Genomic DNA, 23740 nt, shown 5'->3' with positions numbered 1-23740 from the left:
TTCCCCTCCCAAAAAAGTCTTAAATCTGACAGTGCAGGTGAACAAGTCTTTTGTGAAGCATTCACAGGATGGATCTTAGAACAGAACAAAGGGGACCATTTTTTGATCTCTTGTTTCATCTCTCTCTCTCTCTCTCTCTCTCTCTCTCTCCCCCCTATTTATCTATCAGTCACTATAACTATCTCTCTATCTCTGTATCTTATTGTATGTCTCTATCTTGGACAAGGTTGTTTTCTATCTGATATATGCCATGCTATCTCTTCCAATGGCTGATGCTTTATATAAAATTTGCCTATATTAATATGCGTGTCTGACAAACTCCTGTATTTTATATGGCTCAACAGTGCCCCCAAGAGTATTTATTATGTTGACCCCAGCTGGGAAATCTGAATAAATTAGAATTCATCTTTTCTTTCCCAATATTCCTCTTCAGCAATCATTTTTATACAATGTCTTCACTGGTTTCAAACAAAAACAAAAGCCAGCTAAAAGGACCCAGATTGTTGGGGGGGCAATAAGTTGACTTTGTAAAAATATACAAATAGAATGAGACTATTGCCTTATACACTGTAAGCCGCCCTGAGTCTTCGGAGAAGGGCGGGGTATAAATGTAAACCAAAAAAAAAAAAAAACAGTTATCATTCAATAAAATGCTTTAGGCAACTGGGTTCATCAATTTGATTTACTACTTAGGTATCTTATATGTGGGGGGGGGGAATAACTGTCCCCCCTGTAAAAATGTGAAAAAACCTGTGTGGATATTTTTTTTTTTAGAAAAATCAAGAAGAAAACCAATAGCATTCAAGCAGGAGGCTAAGAAGCTTTCTCTTAAGTAATGTTCTTTATACAGGTTTTAAAACCCACGATCCTATTAAAACAAGTAATATGTAATTAGGTTAATTGATTGTTGTTTTTGCTTGGAACACTGTATGATTGTTATCTTCTTTGTTTTCTTTGTTTTTCCCCTCCGTCTCCCCCCCCCATAATTTCTTTTAATATTTACATATTTGTCTATATAAATGGAGGGCTTCTCATCGAAACTTGCATTATATGTACCACAACAACAACAACAACAAACTATTTCAAGATCTGCCCAAGGTTTCTAAGATCCATATTCAGCAGAACTCCCTGTAAGAAAGACAAGTACAGAAAGAATTGTTCTTCCTCTGAACAATTGAAAGAAGAGATCCACTAGTAGGGAAATATTCTAGTTCACAACAGCATGAAGACAATCTTCCGTAATTTCAACAAGAACATGATTTTGCAACGTTTTTCTTCGGCAGCTTTACAATATCACCTTTGTCGCATCATGTCTATCTTAAAGTCTCCTTAGCTGTCCCCATTTTAAAGTAGTGTTTTCCCACTTTTGATGCAATTTTGGAGAAGGATACAATTTAGTGGGTTTCGCTAACGAACACAGACAAGAGTTGGGATCTGCCCAGCTCCTATTTAGCCCCTTTAGAAGAATGCAAGCATGTCCCCTCCCCTTTGATCACTATGGTTCAGGAATCTTCAACCTTGTCAACTTTAAGACTTGTGGACTTCAACTCCCAGAATTCCTCAGCCAGCTTTGCTGGCTGAGGGATTCTGGGAGTTGAAGTCCACAAGTCTTAAAGTTGACAAGGTTGAGACCCCTGCTATGGATTGCTCTTTGTAGATCTTTTGGCTAGAGCTGCAGGAGAGGCCCAGGCTAGAAACTGGGAGACTGTGAGTTGTAGTCCTGTCTTACCCAGGAAGGCCAGCTGGGTGGCCAGTCACTCTCTCTTACCCCAACCCACATCAGGGGGTTGCTGTCATGGGGAAAATAGAAGAGAATAGAATTCTTTATTGGCCAAGTGTGATAGGACACACAAGGAATTTGTCTTGGTGCATATGCTCTCAGTATACATAAAAGAAAAGATACAGTCATCAAGAATCATAAGATACAACACTTAATGATAATCATAGGATACTAATAAGCAATCAGATCCTACTAGGGAACAATAAAAACAATATAAGTTGTAAAGATACAAGCAACATGGAGATAGCCATTAGTGGGAAGAGTTAGGAACTAATAAGGATGAGAAGAAGAATAGTAATACAGACTTAGTAGTTAATTTGACAGTGTTGTGGGAATTAGTTGTTTAGCAGAGTGATGGCATTCGGGGGGAAACTCTCCTTGTGTCTTGTTGTTCTGGTGTGCAGTGCTCTATAGCATCATTTTGAGAGTAGGAGTTGAAACAATTTATGTCCAGGATATGAGGGGTTTGTAGGTATTTTCATAGCCCTCTTTTTTATCCATGCAGTATACAGGTCCTCAATGGAAGGCAGGTTGGTAGCAATTGTTTTTTCTGCCATTCTAATTATCCATTGAAGTCTGTTTCTGTTTTGTTTGGTCGCAGAGCCAAACCAGACAGTTATAGAAGTGCAGATGACAGACTCAATAATTCCTCTGTAGAAGTGAATCAGCAGCTTTTTGGGAAGGACGGTTTCTAACAAACAAACAGCTAACTTCTACACAGACATCTGATTGGTATTTTCCAAAGCAATTGTCAGATTGTGCAGAGGATCTTCAGTGCTTGTGTGAAAAACGCTAGACTTATCTTTTTTAAAAATCTGTGTTTAAAAACATATAGTATTGCAAGGGACCACTAACAAGGTCAGTTTAAACCTGGAAAGAGTTGAATTCTGTCAGCAAAGTGTTGCCAGTCCTGTCATCATTGAGGAAAAGTTTTCCACTGCTTCTGCCAACAAAGGATTTCATGTGGTTGTTTCCTTATTCTTGTTCCAGCTTTGGTGGCACTAAATGCCCTGGTGATGACAGCTGTCTGTTGACTCTCTACTTCCAGGTGCTGCTGACTACAAGGTTAGAACGAGTGAAGGACAAAGTGTGCTCATTATCAATATATCTGTTTTACCTTCACCCCTCCTCTGTCCTTGTTACTTGTCGGCTGGGCTATGTTTTAAACATGGGCTTAAATTCTTTCAGAAGAGTAGAAATTATCTTCTTCCCCTTCTCAGAAATAGCCTGATAAGCAGAGCTGCAAGCCAAGTGGTTGGGTTGAACAGGAGCATCCCCTCCTACCTCACCCAGCACCTTGTTCTGCACCTGCAACCAGTTGGGCACCTGGATGAGTGGCTGAAGCTGCTATTCTAGGATGCTGGCACCCCAGGTAAATGGCCATTATCTATGATTGCTTGCCTGACAATAGGTGGGAGAAGAAAGGAAGCTGGGAGACATCTTCTCTTTGATGTGCCCATTACGGCTGTGTAAAGATAACATCCTTCATCAGCCTAGTTCAGTGTTTCCCAATCTTGGTCACCTGTGTAGACTTCAATTCCTAGAATTTCCTAGCCAGCCATGTTGGGGAATTCTGGGAGTTGAAGTCCACATATCTTCAAGAGGTCATGGCTGTGAAATACTGGCTTAGTTTCTGTTGCAAGAATGGGCAATTGGGGCGGGGTGGGGGGGCAGTCAGCACAATTTATGCCGGCATACTTGTCTGCTAGCTCAAGAAATGGTGAATAGCTCTTGAACACAGCCACAGGAAAGAGCCCTCAGAGTGTAGAATCTGTCCATGGTATGACATGAAATAAGTAGGTGTCACCATCCTGACTTAACAGTGGAGGGAGAGGAGCTGTATTCACTTGACTGCAGTGAGGAATTCCTGCTTTACTTCGGAGTCTTGCGTTCAACGTTCACTTTCTGAAATTATGTTGACATTCTTTTCCCTCGAGTTTTTCCCTAGTTGTCCCAGCTTTCAAAGACTTTGTCCGAGGCATGTTTTGCATTGCAGACAGAGGCAGAAAGCGAAATACGAGAATAAACTGGGGGAGGGGGGGATATATAGCCGGAAAGACCTGGGAGAGGGAGTGCTTGCCAAAAACATGTTAATGCTGACAGTGTGATCATCCACTCCTCGTATGCTAATAAAATGCCAGCTCAGCCTGTGGAAATGTTCAGGAAGAGATAAGCCCCGGTGATAATTCTTAGAGAGACACCAGGCAGAAAGAATTATTATCAGCACAATCTGAAGCACAAGGCTATCGTCAAAGTTCTCATCTTGATGCTCAGACTGAATCCGTGATTTTTACATTTCACGTGATTAATTGTTCCAAAACTATTCAAGAGCAGCCAGAACTCAGAGAACAAAGGGCTGAAGGTGCTCTTCTTCCATGTACAAGATTACAGCCATATGGCTTTCTTTTATATCACCAGGTTGATATATTGGCACAGACTCACGGATAGGATTAGGCAGGAGATAGAGGTATATCAACTACCATCAGAAATCCACACCCCCCCACCCAAAAAAAAGTGGGTTGCATGTTTTGCACATTTGGATTTCATCCCGAGCTGGGAGGGGCAGAGAGAAAGAACACCATTGGTTTTGCTAGAGGAGATTAATATAGCCATCCCTCTGGGAAAATGTTAAAGACAAAGAAGTAAAGAAAATGAAAACTGATACAGATGAACAGGCCTTGAAAACACTTATCTTGGTTTAACATGGAAAGATTGGTTTTTTATTGATCAATGCACAAGACAAATCCTAGGTCTACAAGGTCTGAGGATAGGAATGTTTTCACTTTCTATCTCTTCCTATCTTGCCTTCTCATACTGTGTTCCAGATGCTCTCCCAAAGAGCAAACAGATGAACTTGAATTCAGAGTTTGTGTCTCTCTCCCTCGGTTTTCACTCGGGCTCTCCTCTTCCGAGTAGACCGGGCCTCTCCGGGAACTCGCTGCCTCTTGCGTGAACAGATGCTGATGACCCCTGACATGAGAAGCTGAGGCATAAAACCAGAGAACTATACAGGTAGTCCTCAACTGAGCCCAACATTTCTCTTGCTAAGTGAGACATTTGTTAAGGGAGATTGGCCCTGTCTTCTGACCTTTCTTGCCTTAGTTCTTAAGTGAATCACTGCAGTTGTTAAGTAAGTAACACAGTTGTTAAGTGAATCTGGCTTCCCCATTGACTTGGCTTGTCAAAAGGTCGCAAAAAGTGATCATGTGACCCCGGGGCACTGCAACCATCATAAATATGAGCCAGTTGCCAAATGCTTCAATTTTGACCATCTGACCATGGGGATGCTGCAATGGTCATGTGAAAATGGTCATAACTCACTTTTTTCAGTGCTGTTATAATGTTAAACAATCTCTAAAGGAAAGGTTGTAAGTTGAGGACTACCTGTAATAGATTATCTAGTCAAGTCTTCTGCTCAGTGAAGGAATCTCCCCACATATTAAAAGCCCCAGGGACAAGGAATCCATCACTGATCTAGGTAGAGTGCTCCGTTGCTTATAGCTATGCTCTCCAAACCATTGTGGAAAATGATCGTGTCACTTTTTCAATGCCATTGTAACTTTGAATGGTCACGTAATGAACTATTGTAAGTTGGGGACTACCTGTATTACACACGGCACAAAATGTGACTTGCACTATAGCAAAACTATTTCTACTACAGTTGGGGTCGTTATGTACTAAGAGTAAGGAATTAGAATAAAGGAGAGGGGAAACAAGGAGTTGTTACACACACCTTCCCTCCCACCAATTAGAGCTGAAGATATTGCAAAGAAGCATGCCACAATTTAGAATGTACAATTTTCAGAATACAGGGATTTGGAATTCAGCTCCTTCGTGGCCCCATTCACTGCCAATTCTGTCCTTGTCTTGATCATGAGTTCCATTGCTGGTTCGATCATTGACTCAGTCATTAACTTCATTGCTAATGGCATCTCCATCATCATTTTCCTCACTGGCTACATCAATGGTATTGCCACTGGTTGTGTCAACAGCTCCAAAGAGCTCCATCATTGACTCTGTACCCCCTTCTATTTTTCCCATCATCCTTTCCTCATTCTGTCACTCCCGTCATTTTTATTCCACCACATCTTCTGGCTCATCTCATCTGATCTCATTTCATCCTATCTCGATTGGAGTATGTCAACCTCCACTTTATTTAAGTGTATTTCTCCTACTAGACTGTTTTACTGTTTTATTACTTCGTTAAAGCTTTTCTTCTTACTGAAGGTCTTACATGATTTATGGAGGAGGGGGGAGGTTTGTACCGTTGCCGCCAGCGTTTGGCTGACATTGCATGTGTGGGTGGGGGGGAGATAGTCTTTCAAACAGACGTTTGAACTGATTTGGCGGGTGAATGTAACGGGAGTTGCCTGCTTCACATTCCATCCAGAAGATTGACAGAGGGAGAATATTGGAAGTGAAATTACACGTGGCCAAGGAGGAAGACGACATTGGATTATAACTGTTTAAACTCTAGTGGGAGGAGGGTTCAGGAGGGGATATGACGTCTGTGGTTTTAGTATACTTTCAGTTCTAGTTTAGCTTCGTTTGCAATCTGACATGTTTAGTAAAAATTACCAATTTCTTCAAAATGATGGAGTTGGGTCTTTATTTTCTTAAACATTGATCTGAGGCAAGCTGACAGAGTATTTTATTTATTTTAATTTGTTATCTTATTTCAAGAATTATATAGCGTAGGGGCCTATCTTATGTAACATAACTCAGTTCATGAACAATTTTAAAACCAATAAAAATGGTAAAAACAACAACAACCATAAAACCAACAGAGAAACTCATGGCACCTCCCAATGCAACCTATCCCACACACAGCCTCACCATACCCCAAGGCTCCAGGTTTTCAAAGATTTTTGGAAGTTCAGGGGTTTGCCATATTTCAGGGGGAGAATATCCTAAAGGAAAGTGGCTGCTATTGCAGCCCCCACTAGATCAGGGGTAGTCAACCTTTTTATACCTACCACCCACTTTTGTATCTCTATTAGTAGTAAAATTTTCTAACCGCCCACCAGTTCCACAGTAATGTACCATGTATCATTGTCTGTGCATGCCTCTCACGCATTGTGGTTTGGGTTTGGGGGAGCACCAGCTACCAGCTCTGCTTGTCTGTTACAGCTGGGTGGTGTGGGGGGAGATGCGGGGGAGATATTCTGGGACAAGGCTCTTGTTTGCGGTCGCACTATAGCGCCTTTTAGTTTCACTTATGTAACGTGAACTAAACTTATGCGCAGGCGATACAAATACTGTATTTTCAGAAATTTAAATTGTCACGGGGAATTTTATGAAAACCTAATGAAAATGTTTTTAAATAATGCTATGAATTTTTTTAAAAAAAGTTAATTAAATTTTAAAAAAGGAAAGTGCTTCAGTATCGGACAAAACCCCACGCCCACCATAAAAGCTGGAACGCCCACTAGTGGACGGTAGGGACTAGGTTGACTACCACTGCACTAGATGGCAACATGTAAGGGATCTTGAGAGTCCCCAGTTTCCACTACCAAGTAGAAGGGTAGACTCCTTCAAGGAGAAGCAGTCGTGAAAATAATCTGGCCCTGCACCAAGTCATTTTTCTCTCTCTGTATAGTTAAGCAGCCTAAATAACACCTGACTGACTCTCTGCATCAGCTGCCCAGTGCCAAATCAAAAAGCCACAGAGGGAAGTCATGAGAAACTAGAGAAGAGAGAGATGTGCTATAGCAACCCAAGGCCACCAATAGGAGCTCTATAGATCCCAGGCCATTCCATGTTATTACCCTGGTCACTGCCAAAGCACCATAAGAAATCTATTGATCAAGTTTTGTGCTGGGAGAAAGCAGGGGGGGAAAATGGAAAAACCATTTTAACATCAGATTTGATTGGGGGGAAAAAAGGATGAAGCTAGGAGTTTCAGTTATGATCTGAGGATGAGAAAAAGGCTCCATCAATAGGGACCTATCCAGTATTTTTTTTTTACTACCGGTTCTGTGGCTTGGTGGGCAGTGGCAGGGGAAGGATACTGTAAAATCCCCATTTCCTCCTGATCAGCTGGGACACGGGAGGCAGAGAATAGATGGGGGTGGGGCCACCCAGAATTTTTACTACTGGTTCTCTGAATTACTAAAAATTTTCACTACCGGTTCTCCAGAACTGGTCAGAACCTGCTGAAACCCACCTCTGGACCTATCCTTAGAGAAAGCTTAGCCAGGCATCTCCACCCTCTGGGAATTTGTTCTCTGGAGCTACATTGACTCCAAACCCTCCTTGCATTTTTCAAGTCTTTTTCAATGTGGTTTTTAACTTATTGTGACTGCAGGCAGCTATCAGCTGTTCAGTGAAGTGGGGTAGTGTGGCATGGCATGGCATGGCATGGTATTTAATTGAGATTGATTTTTGTTTTTGTTTTTTTTATTATTATTGAAAAAGTTTTTACAAAAATTTTCACCCCCATATGTGGATCTTTGATTCAATAGCTTTTTAATTAGTTTTTATATTAGATTTTAATTAATGGCTGACTGGATTTTTTTTTTAACTATTACTTGCGCCTACTTGAAAAAAGTATGAAAAGGAACAGAAGAGATCATGGTTTGGTATTTTCCCCCAAAATATTTGGTTTCAATAATTTTTTAAAATCTTATGTTTATGGTTTTTTTTTTCTTAAGCTAGAGTAACAATATAAAACACGTTGCTATTTTTTGTTTTGTTGCTTTCTGTAAAAGATTGGCACAGATACTCTTGGAAAAAAAGTTTTAAATTACCATTATTTAGCATATAAAACACTATTATCTAGTAAAGAAAATATATATCCATAATGCACCCAATCACCATCAGTGATCACTCTTGCATACAAATGCATTGTTTTATGTACCAGTACTATGCATATATTTGTATGTTGCCTGTTAAATATTTCAGTAGGAAAGCTATTTAATATCCTTTTATATTGTGTGCAAAGGCTGCACCCTGCTGGTTTTTAATAAAATAAGTGGAAGTATAAGGGATGCGTTTGTTTTTTAAGTTGCTTGTAAAAGAAATAGGAAATACAGCATAATTAAAGAAAAATTCAATTGGGATCCTAGCCATTCGGATTACAAAATAAATTATAAATAACTAAAATTTATTGAAGAATTAGATACATACTTAAAGGCCTTTGGTTGGAAATGTTAGCATATCCATTCTCATTCAGAATATTTATGTGACCCATCTTCCATCATGTTGAAATAATAACTGAGAATTTCAACTATTCCAAGTTTGGCTTTTCTCTATGGCTGATACAAATATGGCCACATCTTCTCAGCAGACATTAAAACTATTTTTTTTTTCAGTTTCCTTCAACTCAATAATGAGTTGGATGAGGGAGAATAGGTGAAATTAAATCCAGACAAGGAGGAGATGGTATTGTAAAAAGTGACTGGGCTTGGGTGGGAAAGGCGAGGCTTGTTTGGGATGGAGTTGCTGTCAGGCCTGAAAGCCTTCTTTTGTATTAGGCCATCAGGGCTGCCACATTTACTTCTGTGGAAAATTGGGAGGGGGGAATTGTATGAAGCATGGGTGATATACAGTCATAATAACATTCTTTTCTCAGAGAGTCAAGGACATCTTGCTCTGTACCTGGAACTGGGAGGCATCTCCAGTTGGGATGGTGCTTGGATTGTACCATGTGATAAACTTGTGGGTGCTGGGTAGGAACTTGGATTTTCTGTTGGGTGGGGAAAACCTGGAAACTTTCAGATTCGGGTTTTTCCAGATGTGCCAATGTGACGTCTCTTAATAAAATGGAACTTCAAGCCTTGGAGTCTTTTTTTCGCTGGTATTGTTACTTGGAACCTGACAGTTGCACTCTTTTATAAAGAACAGGTTTGCTGTTTGGGGAAGCTTTTACACACCCAGTTTTCCCTGTATTTGATGATGGTTGTGTTTGCAAAGCCAATAGGTTTTCCGGCTGGACTTCGCTATGATTATCCCCACTTGATTACATTTTGTCTTGACAAGAGCCCTGCATGCTATGTGCAGACAGCTTTTAAAAGAGATCAGAATCGGCTGTTGTGCAAATTGCAATGGCCAGGCTTGTTGATCAATCCAAAGTACAGGGATATGATGCTCAGCAGAGGACCATTATTGAAGGGACAGCCTCCCCTGCTATGTTACCTGCCCGGTTTCCAAGATCTGTAGGACAGGAAACTTTGAATACCTTCCCTGTCAAAATCTCAGCTATCTGATACAGGGAGTCCTCGTTTAGCAACCACAACTGGGACCATAAACTTGGTCATTAAGCAAAGTAGTTGCTAAGTGAAACTGTGACTGTGCTTATGATCCAACTTCAGGTTTCCTTCACTTTACAGACCTGCAAAGGTCATGAATGTGAGGATTGGTCATAAAGTTTACTGTTTCATCACCCTCATAACTGCAAACGGTTGCTAAATGAGGCCGTCAGTAACAAAGGCTATCTGTATGCAGAAGGAGACCATCTCCTCAGTCACTCCCAGGCTAGGGAAGATAAGGCCATTTGGTTCGTCTCTTGGGATTTAGAGAAATGGCAAAAACCCATTTCTTTCCCCAACTCCCCGCCATGCTTTTAATTGTTAGCGGAACTGGTTTGAATTTAAACAATATTGATTTGTTTCTGCCTTAATTTTAATTGAGCTTTTATGTCTAACATTTTCTAATTTGCTAAAGTTGATGATTGTAAACTCTCCTGATATAAATGATACTGTAACATAAGTTATGAATTTCATAAAGAAAGTGCAAAATAAATAAATAAATCTGCACTGACATTGCAGGGTAGATATGCAGTGTAGTAGTCCTACTTTTAAAAAAAAGAGAGAGAAAGAGCTGACTGAAAATTGACAAATGTCTGAGCCAGAAGTAAATGCAAAACAGGCCCATGCAATGTTTGGCTACGTCAATAGAAATGTGACTTCTGCTCCTGCTTTGGTCAGATCTTGTTTTGAGTACTCCGTCTGTTTCTAGCTTTACACTGTAAAAATAATTTGGAGAAACTGAAAACAGATTCAGCAACTGGAGATGATCAGGGGACTAGGACTTAAGGAAAGTTGAAGGAGTCTTAAGAGGGGGAAAAAACTGAAGTGGAAAGGCATATGATTTCCATACTCAAATGTGAAAGTGTATGAGATCAAGATCTCCCTTCTCTCATTCCACAGTGCAGAACTCAGAATGGTTTAAGTTACATGAAGAGAGATCCTAATGGAATGCTAGCAAAAGCTGAGAACAATTCAACAATGGAACCAGCGACCCACAAGACAATGGACTCCCTTTGTTTGCATATATAGGTGGTCCTCAAAATACAACCTATGGGTCATGATCTTTTATATGGTTGGCATGCTTATTTACTATATGATAAAAAAGTGGATAGGATTTTTAAAAGTCATATACTTAGAAGTGCTTTGTTGCGGTTTTGGAAAAGGTACCAATATAAATTAAATTATAAAATTCCCATATGGGCAATCCCTAGGCATGCAATAGAGAATATAAATATAGAACAAAAACAGGAAGTGGTTACCTATAAAGAGCTCCTCTTTATGAAGGAGGTTAAATTACAATTGAAACCTTTAAATATAATGAGAGAAGAAAGGATAAATTATACTTGGTTTCAATATGGGCAGCTGCAAGCTAGATGGAGAGAAGACCAAAAAATTGGTTTTATGCAACACGAGGAAAATCTGGTAAAGCAAATTAGAGATCAAAGCCAATCGCATATTAAAAGGTTATATAATGCGTTGATAGAAATAGATTCAGAAGCGGAATTAGTTAAGGACTGTATGATAAAATGAGCACAAAATATTCAACAACCTATAATGATGGAAACGTGGGAAACAATATGGGTTAGAAATGTTAAATTTACGCAGGCCCAAAACTTGAGAGAAAATTTTTATAAAATGTTTTATAGATGGCATCTAGATCCAAAAAAATTGGCGTGTATGTATCCGAATTTGTAAGCTAAATGTTGGAGATGTGATTGTGATGATGCTACTTACTATCATATATGGTGGACTTGTAAAAAAATCAAAGCATTTTGGATTAAAATTTGGTGGCTTATGCAAAATATTTTGAAGAAGAAGATAAAATTTACCTCACAATTGTTTTTATTGGGTATAACTATGGACTGTACATCAATAGAGACTAAATTAATTTTAAACTTAATATCAGCAGCCAGACTACTGGTGGCACAATACTGGAAGAAGGAACAACTGCCTACTATTGAAGAATGGACACTAAAAGTAACGAACTTAGCAGAAATGGCAAAAATATCAGCATATCTGAAAGACTATTCACAAGAAAGATATATAGTGGAATGAAAAAGATGGATAGAATATATTCAAAACAAATATCAGACTAAAAAGTATCAATTAGCATATGAATGATTAGAAAGTAATAATTGTATTTGTATACAACATTTCCTTTTTTTAAATCTTTTTTTATATGAAATAAGGGAGTTATGGTTCTAGGGGAGGGATGTGAATTTATGAATAATTAGCGTATTTTAGCTTATGATTGGTAAATGCTATACCCTGTATTTGCTCTGGGAAGCCCAGGGGGGTTGGGGGGAGGGGAGGGGAGGAAGGGGGAGGTGGAGTGAGGAGGAGGGTAATTGTTAAACTGTGGTAAAACTTTTTAATAAAAAAAAAAAATACAACCTATGTACCTGCCTGGCTGCCAAGATCTGCAGGATGGGTTCGTGAATATCGCCCCTGACAAAAACTCAGTTAAAAGAGATACTCCTTCTTTAGTGATTGTAATTGGGACTGGCAACCTGGTTGTTAAGCAAAGAATTGAGTTTTGTTTTTTATGATAAACCTTAAAGTTAATCATTTAAAACTGAAACATGCTACAAAACACTGTAGATCATACATTCCTCCTTCTTATTAGAGAGCAGTGCTGGCAAAGAAGTTAATTATCCTCTTTCACTCCTTTTAATAATTGTCATTTTACAACTGACAGTAGAAATATGGTGGCTGCTGATCACCAAGTAGGCTCAGTGCCTATGAAGCAGTTCTTCTGTCCTCCGTTAAAAGTTATTACCCTGAATTGTGAGAGGAATTATTCAGAAATATGCATATTAATTAAGATCAGGGGTGAAATGCTCCTGGTTCGGACCAGATCACGCGATCCGGTAGCGATGGCAGCAGGTGGCTCTGAGAACCGGTAGCAAAAATTCCTGCCCTCCCCCCATGCCCAGCTGAGCTGCGTGATCATCAGAGGTTTTTTTTTTAACTTTTAAAAGCATTTTTTCTTCGGATGAAAAAATGTTTTTAAAAGTAAAAAAAAAACCTCTGATGTTTGCGCAGCTCAGCTGGGATCGTCAGAGGCTTTTTAAAGCATTTTATATACAACCTCTTCGGCGGAAGAGGTTGTAGAAAAAATGTTTTTAAAAGGTTCCTCTGACAATCCCAGCTGAGTTACCAGATTGTCAGAGGCTTTTTTTTCTTTTAAAGGCAAAAAAAATGCTTTTAAAAGAAAACAAAAGCCTCTGACGATCAGGCAACTCAGCTGGGATCGGCCGAAGAGGTCGCAGAAAAAATGCTTTTAAAAGTAAAAAAAAAAAAGTTGGCCACGCCCACCCAGTCACATTACACCCCCCCACCAAGCCACGCCAACAGAACCGGTAGTAACAAATTTTACATTTCACCACTGATTAAGACCCTCCCTTGTACCTTTATCTGAGGTAACACAGATAAGGGAGGGGAGAGGGCTGCTGGTTACTTATTTCCATAATGAATGTCTTCCCTGCATATCCAAACAAGCACATACATGGAATTCCATGCATGCAAGCTCAGGGTGAAATGCTCCCCGTTTGGACTGGATCGGCTGATCCGGTAGCAATCGTGGCGGGTGGTTCGGAGAACCGGTAGCAAAAATCCCTGCCCCCACACCCCCATGCCCACCCAATCACCCGGTCACCCGCTTGCCGCTTCTTTCCAGCTCGCTTGCTTGCTTTTCCCACCTGAATGTTAGAAATAGGTTGTAAAAAATGCTTTTTAAAAAAAAGGCTCTGACGATCACAGCTGAGCTGCGCGATCTTCAGAGCCTTTCTTTTACTTTTAAAAGCATTTTTTACTACCTGTTCGCCCGAATAGGGTTGTAAAAAATGCTTTTAAAAGGTAAAAAAATGGCTCCGACAATCGCGCGCCACAGCTGATCATCACCCCCTGTGCGGTTCTACTTACCTTCCTTCCTATGTACAAAGTGCATGCGCAGCCACCAAACCAGTAGTAAACCGGTTCAGATTTCACCACTGACGCAACCTGATGTCACACAGTTCATTTCCTTAGAAAAGCTACTGGAATACTGAGGACAATGCAGGGAGAGCTCATTTCAGTTGAAGAGAAGCAAAACACTGGACTGGCCAGGGAAACCTTCACACTTGCTCCCTACCGTTGGGTAGTTTAGAAGCAACAGTAAGAACCCAACCTTTATGCTAAATCATTCTTGATTTATTTTTCCTGGAAGCAAGCAAAGTGCAGTTTGTGATAGAAGGTCCAGCTACAATGGAATAAATTGATAGCTTTCTGGTTTATGAGCTTTCTCTGGCAACAGAATGAGAGTCTGATCTGAAAAAAAAAACAAAAAACCAACCCTTTTCGTAATCCAGAGAGGGGAAATGTCACAAAATGATTATTTCTCCCCATCTCAGAAAGCTATTGGTAGACTTATGCCAGTTGAATCAGGGGTGAAATCCACTTACCTTCGCTACTTATTCGCAAATGGGAGCGCATGCACTCACTTCGCTTGAGCGTGACACCTCTGCACATGCACAGGACCTTCTGCGCATGTGCAGAGCATCAAAAATGGGACATGATGATGTCTAGGCGGGTGGGCGGAGCCTTCCGCCAACAGCGCTACCAGTTCGCCCGAGCCAGATAGAACCGGCTGCAATTCACCACTGAGTTGACTCATATTCTTTTGGCAAGACAAGGTGCTGAGAAGCTAGAGAAGGTAGCGGAAAGTGAGAGCGGAATCACTATAGCTTTTGGGGCTTCTATAAACAGGGAACACTGTCCATTACCAATGGCATCACTATCCCTTAAGAATATGAAGTGATATCACTTGGCCATCACCACTTGACCAGAGAAAGTAGTGATAACTCTGGCTGCACGTAGGAACGGCTCCAGAGTAGATTTAGACAAGGGCGGGGGAAAAAACCCAAACAGACAGAAGTTTCATTTAAAATATCTATTGAAATTACAAATAAAACTCTTTGATATGATTCCAAAGTACAAAACAACATTCAAAGGCATTCAACAGCTCTTTTATACATCACAGTGTTAGTGGCACAAAATGTAGTTACATTTCAAATACAGGAACAAAATGTATTTCTTTTACTGTAAGTCAACATCATTTATCAATATGCAGGACTCTTCCATGCTTCTCTATACAAGGTTAAAAAAAATCATGGTTCAATGAGCAGGGATGATTCAACTGTATGGCACATACCTGGACCTAATATTTTTGGACTCCGATAAGACAGGATTACATGTCTAACAAAGCAGGAACCAGCAGGGGACTTTAGACACAAAAGATGAGTTTTGTCATTTGCAGAAGTGCATTAGCAAGCATGATGGCTAAAAATCCCTTGATGCCACTATTTCCATTACACTCTGTTTTCCTAGGACAAAACCCTTTGTAAAAACTAGGTTGCGGGGTATTTTGCATATGCACAAATTTACAATGGCTCTTAAATTTGCTCATGCTTCACCTTTGGAGGGCCCTGGCATTCCTGCAAAATGATTTAAAGAGGAGCTACTGTGAATGCCTTTTGTTTCTTTACATAGGCATCAGGCTACTTGCTGAAAAGTTAGTTGCAATTGCCTTTATGAACTTGTGCTTGTGATATCCTGACACACATTCCATCGTTTGGCCTCACTGCAGGTGGAAATGGATACCTACCACTCCTTGGTTTGCTTAGGTTGCCTAAAATAATTCTTTTTTTAATTTATGCTGAATGTCAAAAATTGCAAAAATATGCAAAGATTCCAGTTAGGATCACAATAAGAATATTCCATCTCGCCAATCCCCACTACCATTTTAAAAGGATTGCTGTATCTTGGATGCCAGTTGTGGCTAGGTTTTTCCACTGGTGTCAGAGACAAACGTCACTCCTTACCTCTACTAATCATCTAAAACTTGATAAATGGGAAAACTAGGAGAAGTTATTTCATTTTTGTTACTAGCAAAAAAAGAGAGAAAATATTAAAGCAATGCAACCAATGGATTAATTTTCTGTTACAGGAGAACAGAAGTGGTCAGATTTGCATTAGATAACAAGTACAAACTCTCAGCCCAATGGTTATGTCCTTATTATGCCACAAAATATTTTCTCTTTCAATTGGCTTACATATACATGTAAGATTTTTTTTTTTTCATTTCTGGGTCTCAGTTGATTATAGAACATTTTGAGCTAATACTTTCTCCCAATTTAACATCTACAGGACACTTTATAGTTTTCACTCAAAACAAAATAGCCAATGGTGAGTTTTCAACTGTAGCCAGATGTCCATTTTATGGTCCTTCAGAATATGAAGAGAATATTAGTCAAAATATAAGGAAAGAGGGATATTTAAAAACGATGTTTGCTGTCACAATACTGTACGTCACAAAATAGAAAGTTTTTTTTTAAATGAATTAAATACACTTTTTGAACAGCTTTTAGAGTATGTATTATCACTGCAGACTTTTTAAATAATTGAAGCAAAATGGAAGGGAGAAAACAGAACCTTTCTGGATTTAGATGGGACCATAACATCTACATATTATCCTTCTACATCCAGGCCACAGCTTAATGAATTGAGCTGAAAGGACATAAGGTGTCCCTCTCTCTGGCTGATCATCAGTACCTGCTGGACATTAGAAAAGATGGGGGGGGCATTTACACTTCCATATACCTTTCCAACTCATGCCTTGAACCCTCAAGCTCTAAGGAAGATGAACTTCAGGGTGAACAAAAGATACAGGTAAATATACAAGTGATGTTTCCTGTCGTGGAATGGCCTGATTCCTTAAAAGAGGAAAACCAGTTCTGCTTCTTTCATGGTTTGGAAAGCAGAGTCCACGTGGGAAATGACAGTGATTGCTATGTCTTCAGGTTAACACCTGCTGCCGAAAGATAAATCATAAGCCTCAGACCTTCCCAAAATTTAGAACACGCTTGGCTTCTACAAAATATTTTTTCCGAGATATGTAAAAGGATATCAGATTAGAGCAGCTCTATTTACATGTAGCAAATAGGTAATAAACAATAGGTAGAAACAAATCTAGGTAAGAAACGAAAGGCACAGTTGGACGAGGCTGGCAATCAGGGCAGGGTGCATATCCTTACTTTCCTCAACTTGGCACCTCCCAAAGTGGCATATCCTATTGGCCAGCCTGTCCCCAATCATCCCAGCCCCCTCCCTTTCTCCTCTCCCCTGCTATTCCTCAACTGCCATGGTGTCAACTCCCAGCATGGCCTATTCCTGTCAAAATCCCAAACAGATTTTGTCTGTTAAATCTGAAGTCCTCTAAACCAGGGGTCTCCAACCTTGGTCCCTTTAAGACTTGTGGACTTCAACTCCCAGAGTTCCTCAGCCAGCTTTGCTTCGCTGGCTGAGGAATTCTGGGAGTTGAAGTCCACAAGTCTTAAAGGGACCAAGGTTGGAGACCCCTGCTCTAAACTGAGATCTGTTAAATTAAGGATTTAATATCACCTTGATGTTTAAAAGAGTCTTGATTATGTAACAGTTCTGGGTCATATAACTCAAGCCATAAAACTTTGAAATCTTCCCTCCCAACTCTCAAGCAAATTTTTAAAAAAAGCCAAAATGCAGACATATCCACCTCTTTAGCTTACATAGATTTTCAAATACTAGTAGGCAGAAATGGCACCTTTTAGTCTTGAAAATCTAAGGCCTGGGGCACCCATCTGGATGCCATTATTTTGTGTGAGGAAGATGGGCAGTGGAGATGAGACAAGAATGCTTAGACGTTTTCCAATTGCAAATATTAAGAAATTGATTTTAATAAACAAATATTGGAAGTCACATCTAAAATGAACATATTATAATTGATAATGGGTTTGCAAAAACCACCTATGCCAAGGGTAAGAACCTCTCTCGGTTTAATGTGAATAGATATATGAGGATTTTCATCTGGGTAGTGTCACTCAGATCCAGAGAATGTTGTCCCCCAAGGAAGAAGGAATGACTCAGATCACTGATGCACACAATTCCAATGTTCCGCTTGTTTTCTGCCAGTCCTTAAACTCTTACTCATAATCTGACTGGTGGATAGGGAACTCTGGTATCAGTAGTTCCTGGAATTCTGGTGCCTCACCTCTCACTGAAAGTGGAATAAGGCAAGACGCTAACAAGATTAAGTGCAAAAGGGGGAGGGGGGGTAGGAAACGGATAGCGATGATGAGTAGGTCCCTTCTTCATTCTCTCTTAAGTAGGCAGAGGGTCATCGTCTCCTTTGCTACACTTGCATTTGCAGCAGAGGACAAACGGAGTAGCGAGGAGAAGAAAGGGCGATGCCACGAGTAACAGCAGGCCGAATCCTGCAAAAATCCCCACGACCTGCATTGGGAAAAGAAAAAAGTTTAACACACATCAAAAATGTTCTTCTGTTTTGCTTAACAGGGTGAGAACTGATAGAGCAGGGGTGAAATCTAAAAAATTTCCCTACCGATTCTGTGGGCATGGCTTAATTGGTGGGCGTGGTTTGGTGGTCAGATGACTGGGTGGGCATGGCCAATAACAATAAATAATAAACAAAATATACAAAACAATAAGAGGTACCAAAAACCAACTTTCACACTTTACACACACACACAACACAACACAACAGACTCACACACAATGTAAAAGCAGCTGCACTTCACCCAAAATGGCCCTTGCAGCAAGCAGGAATCTCACACAGCCACAAAAAGCTCAAAAACTAACTTTCACACTTTACACACACACACAAAACACACAACACAACTGACTCTCTCTCTCACACACACACAAAATGCTCAGCTTTGTGAGATTTTGTGTGCTTGTGTAATTAGAGTGAAACACTACAGAAACACACCAAATCTCAGAAAGCTGCACAAATATTTTATTTTATTATTTTATTTTATTAATATTTTTTAGATCAGGGGTCTCCAACCTTAGTAACTTTAAAGTTTGTGGACTTCAATTCCCAGAGTTCCTCAGCCAGCAAAGCAGGCAGATTAGTTGCTCACTGAGGAAATGGATTGCAGTCAGTCAGTTGCTACCTGATGTAACTGATGTAAAGCATGGCTTTGCCAGCTGGAAAGGAGCAGTAATTAGGTAAGTGAGGAGGGGGCAGTTGGGTGGGCATGGGCGGGGGCTGTTGTAAGAGGTTGTTAAAAATTATTTTAAAAGCCTGTGAGGATCAGGCAACTCATCTGGGATTGCCAGAGGAAAAAAAGATTTTAAAAGGCTCCTCTGACAATCCCAGCTGAAGTTGCCTCATCGACAGAACCTCTTAAAATAATTGTTTTAACAAGCTCTTCTGCTGAAGAGCTTGTAGAAAACATGTGGTGATGAGGAACTCAGCTGGGATCACCAGAGGAGTCTTTTAAAACCTTTTTTTTTTTTTACAACCTCTTCGGCCGAAGAAATTGTTTAAAAAAAGAATTTAAAGGGTTCTGATGATCCCAGCCGAGCCGCGGGATCATCAAAGGCTTTTTTTTTATTTTTAAAGGCATGTTTTTGGCTGAAAACCCTCTGATAATGGCATGGCTCAGCAGAGGCAGGGGCGGGCCCAGGGATTTTTGCTACCGGTTCTCCGAACCACCCGCCGCCATCGCTACCGGATCGGGAGAGCCGGTCCGAACCGGGAGCATTTCACCCCTGTGATAGAGCCCTATTAACTGTTGGGTCTGCAGTGATTCATCTTCTGGTTGAGGTCCACATAAGAATAAGCTGCTCTCATTTCTTTCTCTGTCACTGAAAGTAAAGACAGAGGACGACTAACCATATGTAGGGAAGGAAGCTTTTGGGAGAGGGGAAACAATTCTTTCTGAGATTCAGACACACTGTCAGTAGACGACCAAGTGCAAGAGGAAAGACTAGTAAATGTCTTGAGATTCCTTTTCACAAGAAAAACATTGAAGAATTTAACCTACCAATCTCTCCCCTTCCCTTTCATTATTCCCTTTTCAAACGGAAGTTGTCTCTACTAACGCATATTTCCAGGGCTCCCCCCAAATCCCTGGACTTTTTGAGGACAAATGAAAAGGCATTTGTGAATCCACACTGACAACCCAACTGGCCCTTTAGTCCTAAGAGCTTTGGAGAGTTCTGCTGTTCCAGATCAGCCTCAATGGGCACATGGCTTTTCTGTCAATGCAAAAGGTGGAGGCTGCATCCAACAGCACTTACAATTCTGCAGCCAATAAATGTTCCTTCTACTAAAGGAGAAGCATACAGTGATTCTAGCACTAAGACTAGGGATGGGTTGGGTTCCTCAAGTCTCAGAACAGAGACATGTTTGGGCTCACCATATGATCTAACAAGACACAAAGCGCAAGGATAAAGATAAGGACTAAAGCATTGCAGGGCAAATTTGCCATTTAGGCAGAGTAAAGGCAGTAGAAATAGAAATAGAAATAGAAAAGAGTGGCAGGGATTTGTGTGAAGGTCATCCCTCAGCTCTGGAGTATTTTAGCTTATGTTGATTCTGTGAGGTTGAACTAAAGCATCACAGGAAATTTTGAATTTGGTAAGGTATTATTAGATATGAATCCCATACTTAATGCAGAACTCAAACCTTCTGCTGAGCTCACCAAGAGCTTCTTAAACAAAAGAATGGAAAGTAAAATTCTCCTGATTTTACAAGGGACAACTTAAAAGTTAGCACAGCAGAGATAGTGTGCAAACAGATTTCCACATTGCTGTTGAAATAATATAGTCATATTTATTTTAAAGTCTATTTTCAGATTTTTTTTTCCTTAAGAAAAAATTGAATCTATGTTAACTACTTAATAATATTTAGAATTTTATTATTTTTCATCAGGGAATGAAAGTCCTTTTTTTTGTCACCAGATGGCAGGGTTGAACAATGTTCACTTCAGGAGATTTAAAACGTGTTATGTAACTGCATACTTGGAAGTCCTATGCGGTTGCAAAAATCCACATTATTTTAATTTTTTAACAATTCATTTTGCAGAGGGGTGAATTTATGACTGTTTCACTTCATGAAAAATATTGTGGCTTCCTCCTTCACAGCTGGCTATGTTACTTTATCCATAATAACGCTAACAGCCCTCCCTCTTCCTTAGGTTGTGGCAATGCTTCCAGGAGTATTTTAATTCCTTTCCAAAAGAAACCCAGTGCACAATCCTAACCATTTTTCCTCCCTTCCTAACCATGAGGGAAGATGTTAAGAAATGTTGAAATACTCCCTGGAAGCTCCCAGATGCTCCCTCTGTCTCTTTGACAGAGGAGCAGCAGGATTCAGGCAGGTGGAACCGTTAGAAGTGCTCCTCTAGAAAGTCCTTATTAGAAGAAAGGACAAAGATATTCAGGAGAAGAAGCCCAAGGAAAACATTCCTCAACTTTTTCCGTCCTGGTAATCTTAGCAAGTATAGTTGGGAGGAGATAGTCTCTTCCTATCCTCTCTGCTGTAAATTAGGATTGCCCTTTGTGATTCTTTGTGCCTTTGAGCCAGTGTTGTTTCCTAGTAGCTGCCTGGATTAAACTCTGAAGTTTTTCTGTAAGGTTTTTTTAGAAGTGGTTTGCCATTGCCTAATGGTAAAATGTAAAATTTGTTACTACCGGTTCTGTGGGTGTGGCTTGGGGGGGAATAAAGTGACTGGGAGGGCATGGCCAACTTTTTTTTGTTTACTTTTAAAAGCATTTTTTCTACAACCTCTTCGGCTGAAGAGGTTGTAGAAAAAATGCTTTTAAAAGGCTCTGATGATCCCAGCTGAGCTGCGTGATCATCAGAGGCTTCTTTTTTTTTTTTTAACTTTTAAAAGCATTTTTTCGTCCGAAGAAAAAAATGCTTTTAAAAGTAAAAAAAAAATACCCTCTGATTATCACACAGCACAGCTGGACATGGGGGGGGGGAAGCGCAGGGATTTTTGCTACCAGTTCTCCAAACCACCCACCGCCATCGCTACCAGATTGGGCGATCCGATCTGTGAACCGGGAACATTTCACCCCGGCATTGCCTCCTTCCTAAGGCTGAGAGGCAGTGAGGTAACCCAAGGTGGCCGTGTGCCTAAGGCAAGACTGGAACTCACAGTCTCCCAGTTTCTAGCCTGGTGCCTTAACAACTCCGCAAATGGCTGTTGTGATTCTTTGCACTTTGCTTCAAAGTTTATCATCAACAAAACTGACTGTAAAAAAGTACAGTGACTGTAGAAAAATAGCTAGCTAACATCATTTTTTTAAAAAAAAACTATTTCCTATTTTCTTTGATTCATTTCTTTTACGAGCAATTACTCCATAAACATGGAATTATTTCATAATTTTCTGAGCCATAATTTTTTAAATTCACTTAAACTCTGCCTAGTAAAAATAGAGAAGCACCTACCTGTGTTCTGTGCCAAATAACCGATGCCCTAGAATGACCTAACTTGTTTCGGCAAGGTCCTTTGTCGTAATGTATAAGGAGAAAGTCATCCTAGAAAAGAGTAGAAAAAAGATTTTTTAGAGGCTTTGGATGCTGAATTTTGGTGAACATTCATAATGCTTCTCCTAAGCAAAGCTGGCAATATTCACGTCTACTCTCTACTACTTGGGCTTGGTCCCAAGCCCAAAATAGGCAAAGTGAAGTGAAAAAGTCACTCACTCCAAATGATGAAGATACCCATGGTGGCATTACAATCGTCAGCAACATCATTGTTCTTATTATCTTTTATTGTCTTTTGCAAATATGGGTGGACTATCAATACAGCTAGCATATAATACTAGGTTCTGTAAATTGGTCTTTGATACTTGACATATTTCTTCAAAATGGTGATTCTCTAATGAATGAATGAATGAATTCTCTAATGTTGCCTTATACACTGTAAGCCGCCCTGAGTCTTCGGAAAAGGGCGGGATATAAATGTAAATAAAAAAAAATAAAAAATAAAAAATCATATGCTGTATATACTGTACTGTATAGTATGTACAAATCCCAAATGTGAGCTTTTCAACTAATGCTGTCTTTCTGAAATGGTATCACACACCATAAATTCCTTGTGTGTCCAATCACACTTGGCCAATAAAAATTCAATTCAATTCAATTCAATTCAATTCAATTCAATTCAATTCAATTCTATTCTATTCTATTCTATTCTATTCTATTCTATTCTATTCTATTCTATTCTATTCCAGTCCAGTCCAGTCCAGTCCATCCCATCCCATCCCATCCTATTTCTATTCTATTCCAATGAATATGCATGCAACAAACTGTTACTTCTACAAATGTAACATAATAATAAAGGATTTAAATTTAAATGGTTAACGTATCAATGTTGGTCTATTCATTTTTACAAATCTGGAATATCCTATAAAATGGCATTTAAAAGGTCTATTTTTGGGGGGCCCTGATTGCAGTAGCTTTAATGAACAATAATAGTCTCATCTTAAAATGAAAACTTACATCAAGTGATTCCAGACAATACCAGCAGAAGGCGTGCTTACAATTTTTACACATCATTTGGGCACAGCCTTCATCCCTTTCAATATAAACTTTGCATTTCGGGCAGCGCTTGATTGGAGCATCATCTTCTTCCATTTTATAAACAGAGCTGGAAGAAACAGATTGATTATATTAGTGAACAAATACTCTTTCAGTATGTGTCACTTTCAAATTGAAATTATTTCTGTGTGGCCCAATGGTGAAGACTCCCACCTCCCACTTGGAAGGTTGAGAGTTCAATCCTAGTTATTAGCAGAGGTTTTTCTCTCCTAGAGTACAAAGAAAAAATATTTGTTCTGAACCCTGTGTAGGCATCAAGAAGGGCATCTCAGGGTG

The 23740-nt window shown here is 39.9% G+C and overlaps 1 protein-coding gene across 4 annotated transcripts in view; it reads right to left on the bottom strand.

Annotated features, from left to right (window-relative positions):
* Nucleotides 1-14944: 14944 nt before the first annotated feature.
* The window catches only part of RNF144A (ring finger protein 144A), a 66840-nt gene continuing 58044 nt past the window's right edge, over nt 14945-23740 (bottom strand). For 3 of the 4 annotated variants that reach the window (XM_058178030.1, XM_058178046.1, XM_058178056.1), the window contains 4 exons: nt 23366-23513; nt 22310-22399; nt 17438-18336; nt 14945-17303 (listed from right to left, as the gene is read on the bottom strand). In XM_058178030.1, the coding sequence (XP_058034013.1) occupies nt 18205-18336; nt 22310-22399; nt 23366-23513 (370 nt within the window). In that variant the 3' untranslated portion in view covers nt 14945-17303; nt 17438-18204. The remainder of the gene's footprint in view (nt 17304-17437; nt 18337-22309; nt 22400-23365; nt 23514-23740) is intronic. The other variant, XM_058178038.1, reaches the window with a different exon arrangement.

This window comes from Ahaetulla prasina, chromosome 1, assembly GCF_028640845.1.
Source record: "Ahaetulla prasina isolate Xishuangbanna chromosome 1, ASM2864084v1, whole genome shotgun sequence".
NCBI classification, from domain to species: domain Eukaryota; kingdom Metazoa; phylum Chordata; class Lepidosauria; order Squamata; family Colubridae; genus Ahaetulla; species Ahaetulla prasina.
Note: the sequence above shows the minus strand (reverse complement) of the source record. Positions and strands in the feature narration are given on the sequence as shown.